At 42.9% G+C, this 24,174-nt stretch overlaps 1 protein-coding gene across 6 annotated transcripts in view; it reads left to right on the forward strand.

Annotated features, from left to right (window-relative positions):
* The first annotated feature begins 449 nt into the window (after positions 1 to 449).
* Positions 450 to 24,174, forward strand: part of znf512b (zinc finger protein 512B) — a 28,637-nt gene continuing 4,912 nt past the window's right edge. Inside the window, exons 1-14 of one of the 6 annotated variants that reach the window (XM_069140256.1) lie at positions 450 to 1,318; positions 3,267 to 3,401; positions 13,046 to 13,119; positions 13,637 to 13,812; positions 13,924 to 14,207; positions 14,752 to 14,823; positions 15,677 to 15,811; positions 17,062 to 17,189; positions 19,342 to 19,434; positions 21,950 to 22,048; positions 22,647 to 22,901; positions 23,057 to 23,398; positions 23,713 to 23,814; positions 23,989 to 24,051. In XM_069140256.1, coding sequence (XP_068996357.1) covers positions 3,269 to 3,401; positions 13,046 to 13,119; positions 13,637 to 13,812; positions 13,924 to 14,207; positions 14,752 to 14,823; positions 15,677 to 15,811; positions 17,062 to 17,189; positions 19,342 to 19,434; positions 21,950 to 22,048; positions 22,647 to 22,901; positions 23,057 to 23,398; positions 23,713 to 23,814; positions 23,989 to 24,051 — 1,956 coding nt within the window. In that variant the 5' untranslated portion in view covers positions 450 to 1,318; positions 3,267 to 3,268. The other 5 variants (XM_069140254.1, XM_069140260.1, XM_069140259.1 and 2 more) reach the window with 5 other exon arrangements.

Below are 24,174 nucleotides of genomic sequence, written 5' to 3' on the forward strand. Positions count from 1 at the left end.
GTTGTTTTACCGAAAGTGGTGGCGATGATGCCATGAATGATTCATTTAGTGAGCTGAAAGATGTGGGCTCGCACCATATGTGAAACATTTATTATGTGCACATACTAGACTATAGCCAGTTTGCAGCGACAGCAATTAAAGATCCAATACTGTGTCGCCTGCAGGCCTATGTGCTGTTTACCAGCTATTAACATCAATAGGATTAATAGCTTATGCCTGAATATTGACCTTGAATTACGGGATAATGTGATAGACTATTGCAAAAGCCCGGTTTTACATACAGGATGCTGAACAAATTCATAAAAAGCTATTTCATAGCGCTTTTTGCTTTCTGTTCAGTGGCAGATTTTAGGCATAAGGCTACGAGTTATTCCAGTGGTTTTAGGGGAGAGCGACTTGCAGCGTCTGACTACAGCACCGGCCTGTGACAACTCCAACAGCACCCACCACCCCCACCACCACCACCCCCACCAAGAACACGGACTACAATCATTCGTGCGATTTGGTAAAGCTTGCCGTGGGCTGGACGACGCACGGGGAGGACATTTAGCTGCAACTAGAATGAAATACTTGGCGAAGGTTGATATAAGGAATTTAAGCCCTGAGCCTTTTTTTTTCGTCAGGCGCGTTACGTCGGAAGAGTGGCACGAGACGGCGTTGCAGCGAGTTTATTATAGCGAGAAAAGCTCGCTGTTAATTCCGCTGGAAAATAGATGATGATAATAATAACGCGAGAGTTTGCAAGTTGCCTCAAGACTGTAGTTGCAACTGTCAAAGGTGGAGTGGATACGCGCATGACCCAACACACATTACTGTAGCACTGTACACGGCCGCCGAGATAATATCCGTATTAAAAAAAAAAAAAAAAAAGCGAAATAATCCCGAGGTAAGGAGCCGAGGAGTGTACCGAAACCGACTGAGATTTGGCGTTTCTGCTCATTTGCCATCGCTTCGTTTCCTTTTACTCGAACCAAAAGTCTCGCAGCCGTCGAAATTACTGCACTAAACATATTTTTGTGCCTCCCTTTAGCTCCAGCCAGCGCAAGGATTTTTTTTTTTTTTTTTTTTTTTTTTTTTTTTTTTTTTTTTTTTACTCCTCCTTCGTAATAAAGTCGCCATTTTGCTTCACTGCCTATATAAACCATCCCGTATTCTAATATTTTTCCTCAAGGAGTCGGGGACCTACCTATCTTTCCGGGCTATTTCTAACATTTCTGGAGTGTTTAAGGAGAAGACGAGAGGTTGGAGAAGTGCCTCGTGGTATACATATTAATGCAGGAAAGGAGGGGAAGCACGGCAATTGGAAACTGGAAATAAGGTGAAAGTATCCTGGATTTCTTTTCATGTACAGACGGAATAGTGATTTGTCGTCTCCTGCCCTGCTCTTTTTTCTTTTTTTTTTTTTTTTTTTTCTCCGTCCACCTGGTCGTCGTCTGCGGAGTGGGGGGGGGGGGAGGGGAGGGGGGGGGGAGAGAGAGAGAGAGAGAGAGACAGGACGACGGTGACGACTGTCCGCTTCCTTTCAGGCCCCCCAACCTCTCCGGTCTGACCGGTCCTTGACACGCAAGCAGGTGTGATTTGCCATGTAACGTAACATTGGTGGAAAAAAACGCCCACTTTGGTGCCTGTCTCCTGACCCCCCCCCCCCCCCCCCTCCTCCTCCTCCTCCTCCTCCCCCCACGTGGGTGACCCGGGGCCACCCGGGCCCCCCCCCCCCTCCTCCTCCTCCTCCTCCTTCTCCCCCCCCCGGCTGTGGGTGACTGCCCGACAGTTCAGGTAGGTGTGGCCGGCAAAAGGGGGAAAGAAAGTGGAGCACTGTTCTCCTTAACCACATAAATAAGCAGCTCTAACCTTGTTGGAGTTGACAAACAAGCATGGCAGTGTGCCACGTGCGGTGGTAAAATGACTTTTATTTCCAGGTTTGGTTTGTCAGCAGATTGTGTACGGGAGATGTGAGTGGGTGTCAGCGGTGTTGTTGTTTTGTTGTGTCTGCCTAAATCTCTGGTAATAAAGTTACACTGGGGGTCGTTTCTAAGTACAATTCATCTTTTTTTTTTTTTTATGGAAACAACAGCTGCATTGTTGTTGTTGTTGTTTTTAAATTGGGGGTGCTGTTTCAAACAGAGCTTAACTCTGTTATCCTCCCAGGATTGCTCAATTTGCTCAACGGGGACCTAAACGATTCAGCCTCTTCAAAGTGCAGAGGTGACAATGAAGACCTTTTTTTTTTTCTCTCGCCGCTTTTGTTTATTTTTGGTAGTTAAGTGCTGATCTGGAGCTCTCGGACCCGTCTCTTCTCGCTCCGACACGTCATACAGAAACAGGAAGGTGCATGGTGGCGATTGCGTGCCATGTTTGAGCGACGCGCATCCTGCAGCAAGCTCGCCAATGCATCACACGAGTCAAATATATTAAGACCGTAAAACAAACCGGGATCATAATCGCTGTGATAGATGAGCAGTCGTCGCTCGATATACGAGTGAATAGCACGGCATGTAAACGGACACTTGAGTGGGCCCCCACTGGGTGACCCATTGCGTGCTGCTGTAATTCATTAGGAGAGTGACATGAGTGTGTACTAAGAGAAAGCATGTTGGATCGTAATCGGTACCACTTAGCATAATTAGCGATTGTCATCCTCTATTCATGAGACTGTCCTATATTGATGGGGAATGAGGGTCGACCGCAGAGACCCTGAAGTTGACACTTACTCCGGGGCTTGCGATGGATAATGGCGATTATGATGGCATGATATTTATAAGGGGCCCGATGGCGTGTAATCTGTCAAGCGGTCAACAAATGAGAATCGGCCCTCACTTAAAAGCGGAAAACTCAGCTGCTGAACGTGTGACCTGATCGAGAGATGCATGTTCAGTTGTCTAAATAGAGAAAGAAGACGAGGCTGCACAGGATAAGAGCTTTGTGTTCTCCTTGAATCACATTTTGTCTAATGGGCAGACCATGAAGTTAGTGTGTAAGTGAGAGTATTGATTTTGAAATGAAACGTGGAAGGTCGCACCCTCATTACCACCGCTGATGATGCGAGGGCCTCAACTCGGATAACCTTCAGTCCTATAACACCAGCGGCCGACATAAAGAAACTGATTTAGAGAACAAGGAGGCAGCATCATCACAGGCCGTTGATGTGGACGACTTTGCTAATAACGTTTTGAAAAACAGTGGGAACGGCAGTAGAAAGCGGCCCGATATTGCCTTGAGCTATCCGTCTCTCCTGCGTGTTTGTACTCACTCATCTTGCATTGCAGGCATGGAGAGCCCAAGCGGCCCCAGGCTCGGGAAGCTGTCCTCATCAGGGCTGCCAAGGGGCCGAACCTCCAAGCATGGACATCCCCAGGAACTTGTTAGAGCCGCGCCAGGCCCTGAAAACCACAACAAACACAGTGAGTGACTAGCCGCTGCACTTCGTGAAATGGAAACAGTGTGTGACCTCCGCTTTCGTTGGTATGACCGAGGTCTGCTCCTGGACTGACCTCGGGATGAATTCCGCGTGGCGATGCAGTGGTAACAATAGCTACTGTTTGGATACAACATGACATGCTAACACATATGTGATGATTGCATTTGTATTTTTGCACTTTTGTCTTTTGTGGCTTTACGTTGGCTGGAGTTTTTTTCATTCCAGGCTGTTCACAACTTCAGTGTTGATTCTCAAGGATTTGATTAACATACCATACACGTGAGGCTGTGTGCAGATTTTTTTTTTTTTGAATGGGTTATGTTTTTATTAGGAATCAGTGGTTCCAGCCTTAAAGTAATTCTACCCTTCTTACCGCGGAAGGGCCTGGAAACTACAGTTTTTTTCCTGAGACTGCCTTGCAGTTAGAAAACTAAACAAACAAGTATTGCCAAGAAATGACATGAGTGAAACCCCAAGCCATCTGGATGGAGATGGAAGATTTTGAAAACAGAGAGCCAGGCCGGGGAATTATTTTTCAATCCACTAACCAGCAGATCATCATGACTTTGTTAATAGCGTCAGGCAGGCTCGGAAAACTGGGGCTGTTCTAATATGACCCAGTTGTTTTGGTTGCTACAAAATAGCCTCTCATTCCTAGACACAGAGCACCAACACCAGACTAGGTGCTTCGCGTTATTATTCAGCCCTGTAGGCTGGATTTTCAAGCCTGTGTGGGTGCGTGCGCCCGCTTGTTGTGCTCATTAATACAAAGCCTATTTTGCAAGACAGAACTGAGAGTGCATGAAAACATTGGACAGACAAAGTATTGAAGCCCCTTTCTAAACTCCCATCTCATGTCAATTTATGATTATGTGCCTCATCTACTGATAGTTAGCAGTATGCTCTCCAACTTGTTGTTGTAAACAGACTGCCAGCTGAAGTGCTGTTTTTGCTCTTGAAGTATTTATTGTAGCAGAAGCCAGTGAGTCTAATTTGGATGGCAGGTTTTTCCTCCGCAGCCTCTCAAAGTCTCGTGTTTTATAGATTTTTTTTTTTTTTTTTTCCCCCACTTTATTACTCAATAAACAAGATGAGTTTATAAATCAATCCGTGGAAAGTTGGTGGTGGGCTCTGCCCTGATCGTTTTCAGACTGAAGACTGAAGCTGAAGTTCACTAATGAGTAACTGCGATGAATTTGAGTCTGAGTGTGTGTGTGTCTGTGTTGAGGTAACACTTTCACAGGTGATGGATTGGTCCTGGTTTTTATGGTACTTTTTCAGGTAACTTGAGACGCCTACCGTGTCAGCGTGTCTGTTTCATTTTCTTTTTCCACGGCTGATCTGCGTTGAGTCTCATTTAATATAGGGATACTGGTACAGTGATTATATCCCTGATTTTAACACTGCAAGTCTGTGTTTTTACAAAGTCTGTTTTAAGAACAGCTTCAGGCACAGTTTGATTGCACGAGATAATGATCTACATTCCCCTATGTTGTAGTTGAAGAGTTGTCGTGTTTGGTTCGAAAGTGTCTCTTATCTTGAGCATTACCTGAGGTTTCCAGAGCCTTTAAGGAAGCGTAGCTGTTAATGTGATGTGATTATGAGGTTTCAAGATTTTCTAGGAACATGCAGCAACCTTAAGGGGAAACCCATGGCTACTGGAGCACCTGCTGAATGTAGAGCAACAATAACAACTGATTCAGACCATAAGCAGAGCAGAGGGAATGCATGAGCAATTTAAAAATGACCCTCAACTACAGTGGTATTTGTGTTCCCTATTCAACACACATTTACTGGTGTGGCATATTATTCACTGAGATAAAGTTAATGCTAGAGCAAGAAGCTATTCATTGACTAACTGGGCTTTGTAGTTCTCTCAGCAAAACTACTGAACACCAAAATATGAGACAATATACATATATATATATATATGTAATATGACAATGAGCCATCCACTCATCTCCTCAGCTTATTACTCAACAGTTTTCTAGAGCTAATGATGAAGAGAAATGCTACAGTGCTAATAATAATAATGAGCCTGGCACTAGCTTTTCTGTCCCAAGAGGGCTGTGAACTTCTGTTTGGGGAAACAAAGGCATCAATATCCAAGGCTCCCTGCGGAGGTTTTTGAGTAATCCGTCTATGCTCATTGTACACAGTGTACTCTTCTGACAACCAGATACCTCATTATCTGCCCTCATCTGGCTACTTTTCATTACATTGTCCATGGAGAGACTCTTACATCTTGTTGTATTATCAGATCGATTGATAAGTCTCCCTGAAGGAAACTTTGAATGATGTAATGATGACGAAATCCTGTCTTGCTGGAATGGCTGTTGTAGTTGTGGTTTCCTGAAATCCAAACTTTAAAATTTGCAAACAAATCGTGAAAATTGGGTTTACGCGCTTTCCCATAGTGTTGTGGCTGAGCTGTCACCTCGCCACACCAAACAGCTCACAGAAAAGGATGTGGTCCCTGAGGGTAACTTGCGTTCTTTCGGTTTCTCTTTTTCTTTCTTTTTTTTCCTCGCTGTAAATGTTTTTTCCTATTAACATCTTGTTTGACCATAATTTTTTTGTATTTTTGGAGTGTTTGGATAGAACTAATGCTGTTCTGCCAAAGTGCAAGGCCAGATCTGCAAACATTGACGCAAGTCTAAATTAGCTAAGGCTAAATGTGTGTGTGACCATCCTTCTTCTTCGATGGAGAGTTGTGTTTTTCCCTGACGGATCCCACGCCACATGTTTAAGAGGAGATGGGCTGTCCAGTAGTGCACAGTGATGTGCATGGAGTACGTGGATCCTCGTTTGTCTCTATGCGACTTCTTTCTCTACCCCAAAAATTTGGCATCGAATTGTATGTGGGCTCTCTGCTCGTTTTAGATCCACGTTCAAGTCAAAAATGCGCTCGTACAATTGGTCACAAAAACGCTTATAACACAAGTGCTGATGTTGATCAAGTGACGTAACTCAGAACACGTACCCGCAAAGGTTATTGCTTACCCCTGCGCCGTGCACATTGCTGCTTGCTGTGGAATATAGATCTGCTTAGTGCATATGAGGGCTCATATGTTGTATGCTCGTTGGTTGTCTTCCACCAAAAGTCATGTATATTGATGTATTCTTTGTTGGTTGGTGGAGGTGGGGGTTGTCTTCCTTCACCCCCTGGAGTCCTCCAGACAGCCATCTGATAATGCCTCAAAGAACAACAGTATGTGACCCCACAGGTTGCAGACCTCCTACTGTGACCTTTTGGTTTGGCCAAGCAGTATCACTCTCATTTACATGCACAGCCTTTTGTCTACACCTTAAGATTGGTAGTGATGGTACGACCTATATGTAAGTGATATGATATATATATATGTGTTGTATTGTTGTGAACATAACCTAGCACAGAAGCTCAAAATACATACTGACTGTAAGCATTGTAGAACACATTGCTTATGCAGGAACTTATCACGTTGGGGTCACAGTAGGGTGCAACTCACTATCAGATCAAAAGGGGGATGTGGTTCAAACGGAGGACAGTGGAAAAGTACTGAGACAAACATACTATGCAAATGTTCCCGCCACAACGTAGGTAACACCTCTTCCTATAGTATAAGTGTATGTGCCGGAAAGGGGGAAGTCAGACTCCAACAAAGAGACCTCAGGTTGATGTTGGGCTCTCCAAGATGTCTTGTATGCTATGCAAGATATCTTGTAAACTACGCTTAATAAAAATCAACTAAGACCGGTAACTGCCTAAAGACTGCTTCTATCAACGGACTCGGGGAAAACAATTGGGGACAACAATTTGAGATACAACATTGCACATAACAGAAGCAGCCTCAGAACCTTTTGATCTGCGCTTGTATAACTATGGGATAGGGTGGAAGATAAGTGGGTTGGAAGTTGAAATAAGGATGGCAAGAGACGTTGTTCAGTCCTGGCTATGTCTGAATGATAATGTGCTAGATTGCGCAATTTGTTTATGTTTACATGTGTCTGCTTGTGTGTGTGTGTGTGTGTGTGTGTGTGTGCGTGTGCGACCATATGTTTGTGCACTCAGGCACGTGTGTTCTCAAATGACAGTCACCTACTCCGGCTGCAGGGTCTTCATTTCAGGCCCACAGTCACTATCAGCTGACCCTGTATATTCACCTCTCGCTTTCCCTCTCGACCTACTGTTCCATTACACTTTCTGTCACTCGTTTGTTGTTCAAATCTCCTCAAGTATCTGTCATCCCTGTCTATTTTGTCATGCCTTCATCTGTTTCTGCTTTCACTCATTAAGGCGGTATTATCAGCCACAGTGACTCAACTTCACTACCTTCCATTCCACCCCCACAACCCTCTTCACCCTATTCGCACCCGCTGTCCCCTCCACCAAACCTCACTCCTCTCACATCTCGTATTTCTTATATTTTCCAGCCCCATCCTGCTAATGCTTTCAGTATATCAAATTGGTGAAATACCAAAAGATAAAATCAATAAAGAGCTATAGATCAGAGAATGTTTGTTTTGGGTTGAAATTGAATTCTGGTGCTTTTCTCAGCCTGATGCTGCATCTCGTCGTGAGGCGAGTCCTTTGTCATCTTTGTCACACCTTTTATTTGGCAGGCATGTGGATGGCAGATGAGAAGGAGTACAGGGAAATGGGGAGAGGAGAGAGATTGAGTTGGTGAGTCATTGTCCATAAGGAGGGCACTGCAAACAGTCTGGAGCAAGCATTGTCTGTCACATATACAGTACAGTATGCCCTGACGCATAAACACAGCATTTTAATTCATGTGGAATTATATATGTGATGCAACAACTGTGAAGTCCACCATCATCTGTATATATTTTTTTAAAACTTGTGCCCAGTCAGTCTCACATTTGAAGGACACGTTATTTGCTTTTCTGTCAGTTCAGCATCATCTCCCGCGACTTCACATCTGTTGTGATTGGATGTCCCTAAACACACTGTTGGCTTTGGGCCAAATGGGCATCAGGCAATGCATTAGGTTTCCAATAATATTAAGCATGCCGTTGATGTGGAAGGATGAAAAATCAATACAGGTCTGAAGAAGCTGTCGAGGTACTATGAGTCACTATATTGTGCAGCAGGAATCTAAAGCCTGAACTCTTTTCTTTGATTTGGCTGATTTACGTGTGGTTTCGTGAAAGCCTACCGCAAGTCTGCGTGGTGAGCCCCGGCCTGCACACAGTGATTCCCAGTCCAGTAATTCAGACCACTGAGGGAAACAAAAAAAAAAAATTGTTTTTCATTAGGACACGCTCATTCACACTAGGTACTAATTTGAAAAGTTAAGGGACTCCCAATCTAACTTTGTTTATCACAAGGACACTGGAATAAATTACACCCTGTGCAAAGCAGAGTTGAGAACTTAAAATTCACAACTTTGGGGCCCCTAACGGTTGTATTAAATAAACGCAGTCGCAACCCATGCTGGTGCTCATAATGGCTTAACGTGAGGAAATAGATCTGTAACAGTGATAGCATCATCATACCATGGATTAACTCATTGTCCCATTATCTAACTGATAGAACCAGTGAATAAATATTATAGAAACAAATGAAGACCTCATGCAGAAAGATCACATGTTCTTCTTCACAGCAATCCCCAACAGATTGATGTGCTCATTGGCTGCCGTCAGTTTTTAGACATTAAACACTAAAGCATATGCACGTTTACCAGCAATCGTCTGCAACACTTGCAGAGTGATGAATATTTCCACTGAAGTTGTCTTGTTTCGTATTTCCGTACTAAGTTTTTTCACAAAATATATAATAAAATACAGCAAGAGTGTTGAAAGGTGTGTGTGTGTGTGTGTGTGTGTGTGTGTGTGTGTGTGTGTGTGTGTGTGTGTGTGTGTGTGTGTGTGTGTGTGTGTGTCAACAAGTGTAAGAGATTAGTTTAGATACAGAGAAAGAGAGAGAGAGAGGGAGGGCAGAAAGAGAGGAGGGATGGGGTGGGGGGACAAAGACACAGAGTGAGAGCCAGACTCACTGAGAGAGTCTGGTTTTCTTTCAGTTAGTCAGTGTCTGGGTAGTAAGACTATTCTGGTGCTGCGCCACCTCACTTCTTCTTACTCACTGTCTGGACTCAGGCCTGACAGGGAGGGAACATGGGGACCTCTTCAAAAGGAGGTGTGTATATCACGGGAAGAATGCTACACTGCATCTTGGTGTGTGTGTGTGTGTGTGTGTGTGTGTGTGTGTGTGTGTGTGTGTGTGTGTGTGTGTGTGTGTGTAAAAAAATTAGAGTACAGAATGGAAAATAACTTAGGAATATTGGAAGTAGTAGAAAATGTTTGTGCGTGTATGAAAGTGGTGAAGAGCTAACATGCTGTTTGAGAGATGTTCACTTGTGAAGGAGTGAAAGTAAAACCACTAAATAAACTTTTAAAGCGCTACTGTAGCAACAGAAATAGCAGTAAGGTTTAGTGGCTCTTTGATTATAAACCAACAAAGCTTACTAATACCTAAAGGCGATAGTTACACTCATTGTTATAGTGTGTCTTGCTCTGCTCTGAATCCAGGTTCACTAGTGTCTGTTGAGATTGAGGAAGTAGTGATACTATATCTTCTTTCCTTGGAGTTGTGTCAGTGGTGTTTGTGTTTGTGTGGTGCCTCTCTAAACTACAGTATGCCTAAAATCTACTGTGCAGACACAGACAAAGGCTCCTGTGTGAGTGTTTGTCAAGGAAAACAAATGACTGTTGTGTGTGTGTGTGTGTGTGTGTGTGTGTGTGTGTGTGTGTGTGTGTGTGTGTGTGTGTGTGTGTGTGTGTGTGAACCCTTGCACTATGGGAGAGCAGTTGCAGGCGTAGCTAGGAGAACTCAGGTTATTTGAGATCATTAGACAGCTGCCAGCACTCCTGGTTCCTTCTTCTTCTTCTTCTTCTTTTTCTTCTTCTTCTTCTTCTTCTTCTTTTTCTTCTTCTTCTTCTTCTTCTTTTTCTTCTTCTTCTTCTTCTTCTTTTTCTTCTTCTTCTTCTTTTTCTTTTTCTTCTTCTTTTTCTTCTTCTTCCTCTTTTTCCTATTCCTCTCCTCTCCTCTTCTTCCCTTCTTCCTCTCTTCTTCTTCCCTTCTTCCTCTCTTCTTCTTCCCTTCTTCCTCTCTTCTTCTTCTTCTACTCTCTTCTTCCTCCGGCTCTCCTCGGTCAGTGTCAACCAGTGTGGAGCAACAGTTGCAGACAGCTGGGAGCGAGTCACACTCTGACATTAGTTGAACAGCTGTTTTATCCCCATGGCCTGCGCCTGAAAACCGTGGACACAATGGACCTGCTTTGTTTCATATCAAGACAATGGTTGTGATTGCTGGAACGTCTGAGCTTCCAGTGTGCTACCCATATTCACACAAGCAAAGCAAAGTAAAAGATACAAACACATTTTGCTGTGTTTGTACAGTTCACCCCAGGAAAGCAAAGGCAGCTGATTTTTATTTCATTATGCAAAGTGTTTCCAGTATGTGCAGCTTGCGTGCGGCTTTGCCTGTTTGCACTGTAGCCTACTGTATGTGGGCCTAATTGTCCTGCTTGCTTAAAGAGGCCTCTGATAGTGGTAACTAAGACAAGTGGATCCTATTCCCATAGCAACAAGAACATATCTTTCCCAAGAGCAGAATTCATTAATTATGTCTTTCTTTTACAAGACCTTTATTTTCTAAGACAGGAATTAGAATGCATGCTCAATTTCCTCCTCAGCACAAGAGCTGCGCTGCCGACTGCATCACCTCTCCAGCTGCTACCCAGACAGCTAATAGAGAAATGCTCTGTCGCCTGAAGAATATTAATACACTCATCTTCATGCACACACACATCACACTCACACACACTGGTAATGGTTTTGTGTACTCGTTTGTGTATCAGTCTGCACTTTTATGTGTGTATTTACACCTAGTGTCATGAACTATTCTGACACACAGCCAGCAATGTGCTGTGCTGCTTCTCATTCCATCGTATTCAGTCTTGCCTTTTTTCCTTTCTACCTTATTATTGTGAGTCTGAAGTAAAAGATTGCATTTAATCTGGCAGCCTGTGTGTGTGTGTGTGTGTGTGTGTGTGTGTGTGTGTGTGTGTGTGTGTGTGTGTGTGTGTGTGCGTGTGCGCTTCTGAGTCAGAAACAAAAGAAGATAAATGAGGGAAAAGGCTTACACTGTAATAAAAGAGATGGGAATGAGAAGGAGAGGTTATTGTAGGTTATTACTGAAGTGTTTCTTATACACATTAATGTAACTGACAGAGATGTTTTCTGGGCCAACGTAAGCTGTTTTTGTATGAGCAATGATGGCAGTAAGTCAATTCATTTATCTGATGAAAAACTACCCAACCATTTTTATAATCCTGGTGGGCGCTGGAGTGCCCTGATCCAGTTTGAGACCTGCCACAAATGGGCAGCACAAGGCACACGTGTGCAGCCTGCCTCTGCTTGTCGAGGAGTTTGCAGGAGATGACGGCAGTCGGCAGCCTCAGTGTCATGTTCCTCAACAGTGGGAAGAGAAACAGATTAAAAAAGAAGTCAATGCAAGACCACTGCTGCATCCCAGTTCACTACCAGGGACGATCACCTCGACTTAAAGTGGTTCCCCTCTGACATTTTCAAGATCTGATATGACTGAATAGGCTCGAGCAGCATCTTTGTCTCCTGCTTGCCGTGTTTCTGCTGCTGCTATCCGGTCTTGCCAGATCAATGCAGGGGAGTTGGGAGCGCATGTAGAGATATATCACTCTGAAGAGCAGAGTACAGCTACCTGCAGCACTGTCATTCAGGATTATGCTTGGTCAGAGTCACCCGCCTCTGCAATTCCCCTCTCTCCCTGAACATCCTCGCCTCTCCTCTTCTTTCTTTGTCACTCCCCTCCCCTTCTTCCACATGCATACACTCATCCTCAGCTCCCTCCGCCTTCCGTCTCTCCATCCCTGAAGTAGCAGTGTGTGGAGTGCAGGGCTGAAAGTGTGGAGCTCTAATTGTAGCAGAGAAGAGAGTAGTAATGAGCCAGTGGAACCATGGAGAAAGATTAGGAAGGGTGTGGGCGGAGAAAGGGGTGAAAAGTGAGAAAGCGAGGCATGGGGTGAGAAAAGCAGGGAAGCAGCAATGTGAGGGAGGGAGGGAGGGAGGGAGAGAGAAATGGAGAGCTGAGGCAGTTGGTCTGCAGTCTGCTGTGTCAGAGGTTCACACAGGCACCAGCGATTTATAGCTGATCTATTTGGCTCAACACAAGGCCTTTTCTTTCACTCACTTACGCACACACACACACACACACACACACACACACACACACACACACACACACACACACATTCATGTACATAAGAGAGTAACATTTGAACAATGGTCACTGTAGAAGCTAACATGTGTTTATGTCCATATTTATTTAGAATATGAGACCTTATTTAGTAATTCTGGAGGTTTAAAAAGCTATTTACTGAAGTTGGGTGTGTGCAGCTGTGTGAAGTTTCAGGAACAAATCTCAAAATGTTAAGTCAAAGATTAATGATCAAAAACATCGAAGCTCCAAAAGAAACTTTAGGATTTCAGGTTTTACAAAAATGTTTAATTAAAATATGTATTCCATGAATATGCAGCACTAGCAGTGGTCTGTCTCTAACTCCAATTTGGTTTCCTTTTCCTTTCCAGTGTGTGATGAGCCAGCAGAGGGGAAGAGGAAAGGTCGTCCTAAATCAGAAGTGCAGGAGCTGAGAAGCATCCCTGTGAGTATTCCTCTTTGAAATAATCGGGTGCTTGAAATGGGCTTAATTATTTCTACACAGTAGACAGCTCCCTTTGAACATGCACAATATACAGTACTACATAGTAGTAAAAGTTGCGTGTATTCAACTCTGTCTTCCTCACCCCTGAGTAGGCCCATTTGATAGTCCAATGGAAAGAAGAATTTAAGCGCCGGTCCACTGTTAAATGTCTGTGTTCAGGCTGCTGGTTAGAGTTTTCCAGCATCTATGGCGTCAAGTACCACTATCAACGTTGCCTCGGGGAAGACTTTGAACACGGGATCACAGTAGAGTATTGGAGAAACCCCTCTAATGAAGGACCATTGCAGTTCATAATAATTAAAGAGAATTAAAACGCTCACACAACAAATATTTAGTGATAGTGCAATTAGTCGGGCTATTTCGACTGAAGGCTTTAACTAATAGCTACCTACTGTCATCAGATTTTGCATAGGGAGGGGGCCCACTCTAAATCTCCACTTCTCATGTCTGTATTCAGGCCACTGTAGCTAAGACGCTGAGTCACGGCTGTCCCTACTGCGAGGCAATGTTTGCCACAAAGGTGCGCCTGCAGAAGCACAAGCTGTGGAACCACCCAGACAGAGTTAGTATGGAAACCAAGGAAGAGCAGCCGAAGCTTCAAAAGACTGCAGTCAAGTCCAACACTAAGAAAAGGTGACTGCAATTTAGACCTCAAATTCCCATCGACACCGAGAAGCATTATAGTGTTAGTAACATTGTAATGCTGACTGCCAAAACCTGTCCTCCCCCGGTCTGTGAATCCAGGCCCATGGAGAACAGTCCCCCCTCTCCGGTGTTCTTCAAAGTGAAAAAGACCCATGAGGTGTCCACGCCCTCTCAAAACGGGGAGCTGGCCCACCAGAAGAGCGAGAGGAAACAGCACAGCCACAGCCAGCCTTCACAGCAGATTCACCAGTCCCAGACAGTGCAGCTGCAGTCCCAGCAGTCGCAGTCCCAAAGCACGTCATCTGATGCAGGGGGAAGTGAAAGCGAGGGGGGCAGCCTTCCCCCTTCTTTTCCTGACGAAGACCCAGAGCGAATGAGGCACAGTAAGATTACAGCAAATCTTTTCTTACAGATTTTATGTTCTCATTACGGTGGTGTTTGATAGTTTGTAAATCCTTCAGAATTTTCTTTATTTCTGCATAAAGAAGTCCTCATAAATGTTCTTTGTTTGTGCCATAATACACTTCAACAGACATGTGCAGTGATTAACAGACTTTAATAGATCCCTGTTCATTAAATGAAACAGGGAGCTCCCTGACAACTGATTTTTATCCCATTGACTGAAAATACAAACTCAAATTTTACTTTCAAATGAACCGCTTACTTACATACTTTTGGCACTTACAAATATGTATTATTGTAATATTTTCCTCAATAAATAAACAACCAAGTGTAACATTTTTGTCTGTTTGTTTAATTGGGCTTTCTTTATCTACTTTTAGAACTTGTGTGGGAAATCTGATGTTTTGGATCATATTTATGCAGAAATGCAGTAAATTCTGAAGGGTTCACAAACTTTCAAGCACCACTGTTTCTGCTTCCACTGTATGTTTGACCGGCTCTTGCTCTGTTTTTCTCTTGAGCCAGGACGGAAGCAGAAAACACCTAAGAAATTCACTGGAGAACAGCCCTCTATATCTGGAACATTTGGATTGAAAGGTAGATACCAGCTGTTAAGAATAAACCATGCTTTATCTCATTAAAACTTGCACAACACAGTCAGACAGCTTTGTCTTGTAATCTTATGTGGGTGTGATTTATTTATTTTTTTAAATGAAGAAGAGGTTGCTTTTATGTGTTTTATATGATTCATCATTGATTACAGCAGACCTCAGGAGCCTTGTGATGATTTTCTTCATAATGTAATTCTTGGGGGAACAAATACACCACTGGTGGAAAACAAGGATAATGGGGTTGTGTGTTGTGGGCTTATTCAAAAGAACTTTACTCCATTGTGTGATTAGTTATGTAAGCGATTGTGAACACTCCCTACTGCTGCTGATCAATGCTGCTGGTCTTTTGGCAGTGCTAATGTGGCAACTGTAGAGATGTTTAGTATCTGGCTAAATGAATCAGTGACTCAGACACCAAGCACACATCACATATACTCAGCTTTTCCAACACCTCTCTCTTTCTGTCTCATTCATATGCTGAAAATGTTCAGTGACTCACATAGCATACACAGGGCTCTAAACTACTTATCATCACTTGTCAAACAATTCATCTGCAGTTTTCAGAACTCACTGCTCTCCCTGGCTCTCTTTCCATCTGCCTGTCATCGATCCGGTGTAGCTCAAAACAACTTCCTTTTTTCATTAACGGCATCCTTTTTCCAGTTTATATTCAGTATCCACTTTCCCTTTTTAGTATCTTGTTCAGCATCGTCCTACATCTGTCCCTCTCTGCTAATATCTCTCACTTTACCTGAAATACTTTCAATGGAAGTATTAATTACTGCCATGACTGTGTCTGTGTATGTGTGTCCGTCTGTGTGTGCACATGTGTGCTGCAGGTATGACTAAGGTGGAGGAGAAGCTGAAGGCGGGCCGCGTGAAGAGATCAGAGGGGAGTGGGTTCAGTGAGGAGCCTCAGAGAAGACCGACTTCAAGTCAGTCCTCCAAGAAAGAATCGGCCACAACAAGTTCTGGTGAACACCTACATCACCTTTTTAAATGAATGCTTTTGTTCATAAGTGGTTGCGCTTTAGGACTTAGATCAGATCGGACATCCCTTCCAGTATCTTAAGCATAGGCCCTATAGGGAGGATAATAACTAAGACATAAATACTGCCTTCAGAGAAGAGAATAAATTAAAAAAAAAAAGTTAATTTTAAGTAAAATTTAAAAAAAAAACCAGATAGATAACATAAAATCCACCTTTCTGGCTTGAGGAAAATCCTTAGTTGTTCTCTTTCAGATATTGACCATAAAAAAAACAAAAACAAGCTTTCAGTATGTCATAGTCCTTTATCACTCTCATTTCTAATTTAAATGTTCGCAAAACGAGAACACATCATTTTGTCAAGGACTATAAAATTAAAATGACAAATGTTTCTAAATCAATAAGACTTCACATTTAAATCGCTTAACAGTAATTGTTGACATTACTGTTAGAGATGGGTACCGTTAGATTACTGTGCTGGGTTTCCAGTACACGCTCTGTCTCTGATTTTTTTTTTTTTATAGTGTAAAATTACAATGGAACATGGTACCGATACACTTTTTAAACACTGTACACAATGTGTCAACAAATACAAAAAAACAACCTCATTAAAATGGCAACGTCAAAACAACAAAAAAAGTGTGCAACAAAAAGACCTAGTTGAAAATATCAGTGCCTGCCTGCGGTGATGAAAACGAACACAGGCTACATTCAGTTTAAGCTAGCAGAGAAAAGAAAACAGTGACTTGAGAATAACCATCAAAACACCTAAAACTCTGGTCCTCCATAACCTTCTTGTGAACAACAAAATACTAAACCACAGTACTGCCGTCTTGAATTACGGCTTACATCCACTATTAAGCTCTAATCCAGCTTTAGCTTTTCTCTATAGCTGGCTTGTTTATGGGGCTTTTTTAGTTTTCGCTTCTTCTGTTTTTTGCTCATTTGACCTCAGCTAAGTTCAGACTTCAATACTGCAATATTACCCCAACAATTAAACTTATTTCTCTTAAAAAAAATTTAGAGTTACATTTAGATTGTGTGTCAACCTAAAAGCATTAACTTAAAACATGAACAAATCATTTACTAAGTTTGAGATAATAAATACATAGTTTTTTTGTTAAGTAGATAACTAATAAAAGGTATAATCCACCGTAGAGTTACCTGGTGATAATAAAAATACTGTTTTTGTATTTCCATATTAATTTAATTGGCTGTGTCCTCTATGTTTTACAGTTGCTGTTCCCGACACTCAGTGGCAACGAGCAATCTCAGAGCGAGGTGAAGTGGTGTGTCCCACCTGCTCCATCGTCACCAGGAAAACAATCCACGGCCTCAAGAAACACATGGAAATTTGCCAGAAGGTCAGTAGGTGACACACCTGTCCGTCAGACTGGGAGCGGGATGGATGTACTGTCACTCCTGAGGGGTGTACTACGAAGCAAGTTCAACATAACCAGGCTTTCTTTGCCTGAGCTGGTTCAACAAAGCGGAAACTCTCAGTCAGAGATGATCGGTGCTACGACTGTGATTATCAGCTTTCTCTGTTAATTCAGGCTTTCTGCTTTAGGCTCTGTGCGCGTTCACATAAAGGAGGAGGTGTTTGCAGCATCTGGCCAATCACAAACAAGTGTACTGACAGCAGAGGCACATATTTTTCAAACGAGGAGCAAACTATAATTTTAAAAACCTATAATAAAGTAAACACATAATCCACACTGAAAGCAGCACAGCTGCAGCTGCTGAATGATGGAAGGATGTGCAAAAAAAAAATCGCCGCCTGTGTGAATGCAAGCCGAAGTTAAAAGGCATATATCCAAGTATCAACTTACCATAAAGTGCACAGGAAAATCTGACTAATTACATGTGCATATTTCATTAAATTCATGTATTATTAGATGTATTCTCATGACGTGTGTGAACGTTTTAGTCTTATAATTTCACCTGCACTCCCGCAGGTGTCAAACGGACCGAGGAGCAAATTAGAAATTAATATAAAAAAATAATTCAAAGGGTAGGTAGGTATATTGTCAGATCTACAAGTACAAGTGCAATGCTTTAGTGCATCAATCAGTCCCTGCTGAATCATGATATGAGTAAAAAAAAACATAGTCAAATTAATCTATACCTCATAAAAATCACCGGCGAAAGACAGAGGACTGTCTCACTTAGCGCACCGAGCTCCAGGGTTATCTTGTCCGATTGGTGATGACATCTTTCAGAGAAAATTGATTGTAGGCAGTACTTTCTTGCGTTTTGATCCAATATCTTGAACATTACCTGCTCCAGACCAGGTTCAATTTGCAGCATAAGTTACCATGGTGATCTAGCCATCTTAAAAGAGAGCCCACTTCGTGACACTGACAACCCTGGCTTTAGTCTCAACACACCTCACTGACCCACTAATCTCGCTTCGTAGTACACCCCTCTGGCAGAGCTAGCTTTGAAACCAAAAAAAGACTAGTCCAAAATAAGCACTTTAGTACAAGCTCGCTTTCACTGCTTTGAATGTATGCATCAATACAATACAAACTGTGTTAATAATAACTAAGATCTGTGGCAGGCGAATTGACAACATAACAGCTCATTGGAATCCATATATCAACAAAAAGCTGTTTACGTAATGTCAAAGCCTGTAATCGTTATTAAACTTTTTTTCCTGAGTATGAAATGATGCTTACTAAACCCAGAGCTGTAATTTCCATTTTGGATTATAACTTTGACTGCATCGTTATTGGATACTTCTCCCTGAGAACCCCATTGTGCAGAGACTGGGGAGCCTTTACAGTAAAGATATTGATTAGAAAGCTGTCTAAGTACCATCAGGCAGTATCTCAGTACAGTAATCTCAACCAGTTTTTCATGTAATATCTTCATACATTGTTTCTAATATGAAAAATAATACCAACTGAAACGTATCAAGGGGAAGGACACTGTACACTCCTGCAGAAACAGTGTGTTTGCATTTCACTCGATTGTACTCAATAGTAGTAATAAACGAAGTAGAGGTGAAGCACGGAAAATGTTATCAAACTACAATATATTGAGCTTTCCCAGTGGAGGAACCAGGTGGAGTGGTGCAGTAGCCTTGGCCCTCACAGAGACTTTTTCCTACAGCCATTTTAATGGCTATTTAGCCCAGAGGCCTGTGTGGCTCTATTAAAGTGACAGTCTGCCGTTAAGCAATGACAGAATCACCACATTACCGCTGGGTCACTCACCATCAAAACACCTCTGCTTCCAGATCAATACTGAGGCGAGAAGAGACGACTGCGTCAAGGAACACTGTGTGTTAAATTGGCTTTTTCAGGTTCTCTGAGATTCTTCATTTGTCCCTAAGTCCTTTATTTTGACCAGAATTGTGCACTAATAACAAACTCAATTAGGTTACAGATGAAATGTTGCTCTATTGATGGATCCAATAAAGAGCAAAGCCAGCAAGAGTATCTTACTTGTTAGTTTCCTTTCACAGAGAAATGTTTATTTGATCCTCTGTTTGGCCTTCAACCCCTGCAGCTCCAGGATGCCCTGAAGTGCCAGCAGTGCCACAAACAGTTCAGGTCCAAGGCCGGCCTCAACTACCACACCATGGCTGAACACAGCACCAAGGTACAGCCGCACACCTTGGAATTTCTAAAACTTGATTTACGGCTTCAAACAAACAATGACGCCCTCTGAATTTGTGCCTATTTTCTTTTGACCGATCGTTGCCCTCTTTTCCCTCACTCAGTATGAGTCCAGATGTTAATAAGTGGTAACGTGTAACCGCTGTCACACTGATCCACTGACCAGGGTAGTTAGTTCGGAACCACACCATAGCAATACTCCTATCGTTCATGAGGCAGATCTGCACATGACACTACGTATGGAAGTCTCCATACATCACTGTTAGTGTCAGTTTTCACAGGAAAGGCATTTTTTGACTGTATGTTTATGTCTATCCGTTTAATAGCCATATATATATGTACAGACACCTTTCTTTCCCTCTATATTTTATCTGGTGTCTGTTATACCCAAATATTTGATCTTGGAGTTAGCAAACGATCATATGTTTGAACTGCTGATTGTTATTCTTGTCCTTGGAAGTGCTCACATTTCTTTCTGCAGCTGTCTTAACTCCGACAGCAAAGAGCTTCATTAAGATATTATCATGACACTCCTGCATTAGAGCAATGGTACAGCTATAAAGTTTGCTGAATAATTCAACGCTGCCTGTTTCAAAAAGTATCATAAAAGATTCATGAATCTACGGGCAGCAAACCTTGTGGCATGTAACATGTGTGTTTGTGTGAGCACGTATGCTCACAGTACTTGACGTGTGTGTGTGTGTGTGTGTGTGTGTGTGTGTGTGTGTGTGTGTGTGTGTGTGTGTGTGTGTGTGTGTGTGTGTGAGTGAGAGAGAGGCTTTGAGTGTGTAATGTTTGCCAGTGTGATCGGGGCGATAGATGACTGTGCCATCTGTGTCAGCCAAGTTAAACTATTTGATGCCACACATCTTCAGACTTGTTGGCAGAATTCCAGTCCAGCAGAAAGCAAAACACATTAGAGCATTATGTGTTTGGTAAAAGTAAGATGCTCAAAGGTTTCTCCATGTCGTCCTTCTCGGCACACGATCAAACTTTCGCAACATTTTTTTTTCAGATTGGAACATTTTAAACTTTTTTGACAGATTGAAAGCCATCATTGTGTTAATTGTGCGTCAGTCTGAGTCTGTGATTGTGCTCTAGACTCGCGTAGCAGCTGATTAAAGAAGGCTTTTATCATTTGCAGTTTTGACAAGCGTCTTACTCTTTTTTTTTTTTTTCTTTTCAAGAAAACTTTTGAACTGCAGAAAATAGCACATTTCTTAGAATCACTGAATCTTCAGGTACCTCGGCCCCTTCAGTATTTAGTTTTCCAATAAGACGTGCACTTCTCTACTGAATGGCTGTATATCTCACAGTATCAGTCACGTTATTGATTGTTGTTGATGTTACATGTTGTTGTTGTAGTGTGTTTTGGTTCATGTTTTTGAGCGAGTAGGCGCTGCGAGGGGAGTCATCCGGAGATATTGGACATGCGTTTTTGTGTACAATACATGTTGTTAAAGCAGCGCCATTCAAATATAGCAAGAAGACTGTTTTCCATCTTTGAGGAGACAAAAGAGTTGCATCTTTATACATTGTATAAATGGGTGTTCATAAGGTGGAAACTACAAAAATGTTTTTGCTGATTAATTTGACTTAAGTTTGTTCCCGGTTTCATTACATTTGTGTTGAATCTCTTACTAGTTCATCATTTCTATGTAAAGCAGTTTGTACTTTGGTCTTGTACAAGCAGTGCGGCTGTGAAGTTTGATTTTTGCACGATCTGGAGTTTGCACTGCCCCTGCAGGGTTGAGTGTTGTCAGTGTGTTCACGTGGCCCAGCCCCAGTGCAGTGTGGGAAAACGCAGCAGGCTGACAGAAGGACAGGGGTCACCCACTGAGGTTGACCTCAATGTCGCTGGTGTGATTGTGCTGCCTATACTGTCACTCTCTTTCTTTGGCGCTTGCTCTTTTGTTCTTTCTCTGATAGAGGCATTAAGAATACATGCTGATGTAGTTTCATGACTTCTTTCCCTGCTAGTGTAAATCAGAGGCCGAGCTGGTGTCTGTTCTCTTGCCTGCAGCCTTGTGCGTGTTCTACTGAAGTAGTCTAGTGGCATCTCCTGTCGTCCCTACCTTCACACACAGCTTTGACAAGGGTTGCGTGTCAGTCATCTCGGCGTTAACACATGAGGAAACACGTGAAGTTTGCTCCACTGGGATCCCTCTGTTTGTCCACGCTCTCTCCAGTCCCCTGCACGTCTTTCCTCTCCCTGGCAGCCCTGCCATCTGTTGTTCTGGTCTTGGTTGGGGTTTGGCAACAAGCTAACACTCGAGTGAAAACATGGGTTTGACAGTTGTCATAAACATGCCTTGAGTAACAGCCTCACCATGAAACCATTTAATGATCCTCGCGCAGTGCAAACACCCGAGATGGGAAACACATTTTCTTCGCGTTTTTTTGTACAAGTCATCAGGTAGTGGGAGGTGTTGTGGTGGGACACGCTTATGCGACAGTGTTTTTGTCTCTCCCCCCCACCCCCCACCCCACCCCACCAGCCCTCAGGGAGCGAAGGCCAGACGGGCAACGAGCACGAGGAGAGAGAAAGGCTGCGTCGAGTGCTCAAACAGATGGGACGAATCAAGTGTCCTAGTGAGGTATGCACTTCTTCTTTCTTCCATGGTCCTTTTCTCTTTTCCTGCCTCTCATTCTATACTGCTCTTACTTTCCTGTGCTCTTCATTCCCAATTGTCTAAATTTTTCTGTCTCCCGTGTCACATTTATCTCTCTCCTCATCTGCCAGTTTTGATTTCATTTCTCCCTTTTCCTCAGGCTCCTCTTTTGTGCCTGCCTCCTTTTACCTCTCTCCCTCTCCCTCCTTTTTTCCTTTATGCCTTGTTCTTGACATGTTGCCCAAAACCACATCAACACTCTGCTTCCCATTATTCACACACGCAGAGAGAGGAAGAAAAAGAGCTGCAAAAATTAGACTCTCCACAGTGACATGTCTTCACACTGCAAAATGAGCATCTTTCTCCCGTTTTCTCTGTCTTTTTAACATCAACCACTAAATATTGACCAAATACAGTAATATTGTTCCATGAAACCTACACTTTGTTGCACTTACCCAGTTTCTTGCTTAATGTGTGTTTTCATTCTGTCTCATTTCTGTCACTGGCGTCACATGATCACATAAACATCTTGTGTACAAACACACACACACACACACACACACACACACATACACATATACAGGGCTGTTCAGCCCACTTTTCCAGTCTGATGGGCTACCAGTATCACCAGAAGCGTTGTGGAAGAGAGTGTTCTGACGATGAGAAGCCTGTGTTTCTGTGCCAGCATTGTGGAAAAAACTACCGCTCCAAGGCTGGCAGAGACTACCACGTACGCACCGAGCACTCCACGACCATCACCACCACCATGACAGCTACAACCACCACCAACAACAAGGACAGTATCACTGACACAAACAACAACACCGGCACGGAGAGGGTAAGACATTCTTGGAAGACAGTAGTAGTAGTTATTATAAGAGATGGGCATTTTTCCTTTTTTTTTTTTGTATTCTTTTTCATTTTAAGCATATAAAGTACCCAAAAATGCTCCCACATTTTTCACTCAAAGAGGTTGTCCTACTGTTCCTCCAGGTGGACTCTGATGAGTCTGCTTCAGGGGGCAAAAGAGAGCAAAGCCAGCCTGAGAAGAAGGACTGGCAGGAAAGAGGACCATCCGGCCATCCCAAAGAGAAGGACAGAGAATCTAGGGAAAAGGTCTGGGAAAAAGAAAAGGAAAGGGAGCGAGACAAAGAGAAAGCAGCACAGATTGTGAGCCATGGAGAGGACTTTGAAAGGACCCCCAGTGGCAGAGTGAGGCGACGGTCAGCTCAGGTGGCAGTGTTCCACCTGCAGGAGATAGCAGAGGATGAGCTGGCCAAGGACTGGGGCACCAAGCGACGCATCAAGGACGACCTGGTGCCCGATAGCAAGAGGGTGAGGATAGTAGTGCACACATGATACACATACACACGCCTAGCAGGTATGTAGAGATGAACTCTATGCATATACACTAAACTAGTTACCTCACATACAGGCAGATGTACAGACGTATTGTGTATGCAGAAAGCACAAAAAAGATTTCACATCAAAGCCAACCTTTCAAAAGCAGGTGTAAATTGTAAAAGGTGACATCAACAGATAAATATGGCCTTTAGTCGCCGCTCATTTAGTCCTCTTTTCTATAAACTATTTGCACAGTAAAATTGAAACAACCACAAATACTAATAAAACTGTTCTCTTTGGTTTAGTTAAACTACACTCGTCCTGGCCTCCCCAACTTCAGCCCGGAGTTACTCGAGTCCTGGAAGAATCAAGTCAAGGAGAAGGGCTTCATTTGCTGCACGAATGAGGTCAGAACTTTGACAAGTTTGATTTAGAAATTACTTTCTATATTTAAGCAAAACAATTTGAGAATTTGCCTTAACATTGAGCACTAGGTTTATTATAATAATAAGGCTAATGTTTCTACAGGATGTGGATTGAATTAGTTTGTTCACTCTCTGTTTATTTCTGCTTTGTCCTAGAACTGTGAGGCTGTGTATTCCAGTGTGTCAGGTCTAAAGGCCCACCTCGCTAACTGTAGTCAGGTACGAACACACACCTAAAAACATGCACATATATGGAGTTCACACAGAAATTAATCCCATATTTGTACTTTAGTTCATAGCTGGATCAGATCTTTTTATGTTGTCGTCACAACTTCTATTTTT

The sequence above is a fragment of the Embiotoca jacksoni genome, unplaced genomic scaffold (assembly GCF_022577435.1).
Source record: "Embiotoca jacksoni isolate LCO1_2020_lvr unplaced genomic scaffold, fEmbJac1.0.p SCAF_9, whole genome shotgun sequence".
Taxonomy (NCBI): domain Eukaryota; kingdom Metazoa; phylum Chordata; class Actinopteri; family Embiotocidae; genus Embiotoca; species Embiotoca jacksoni.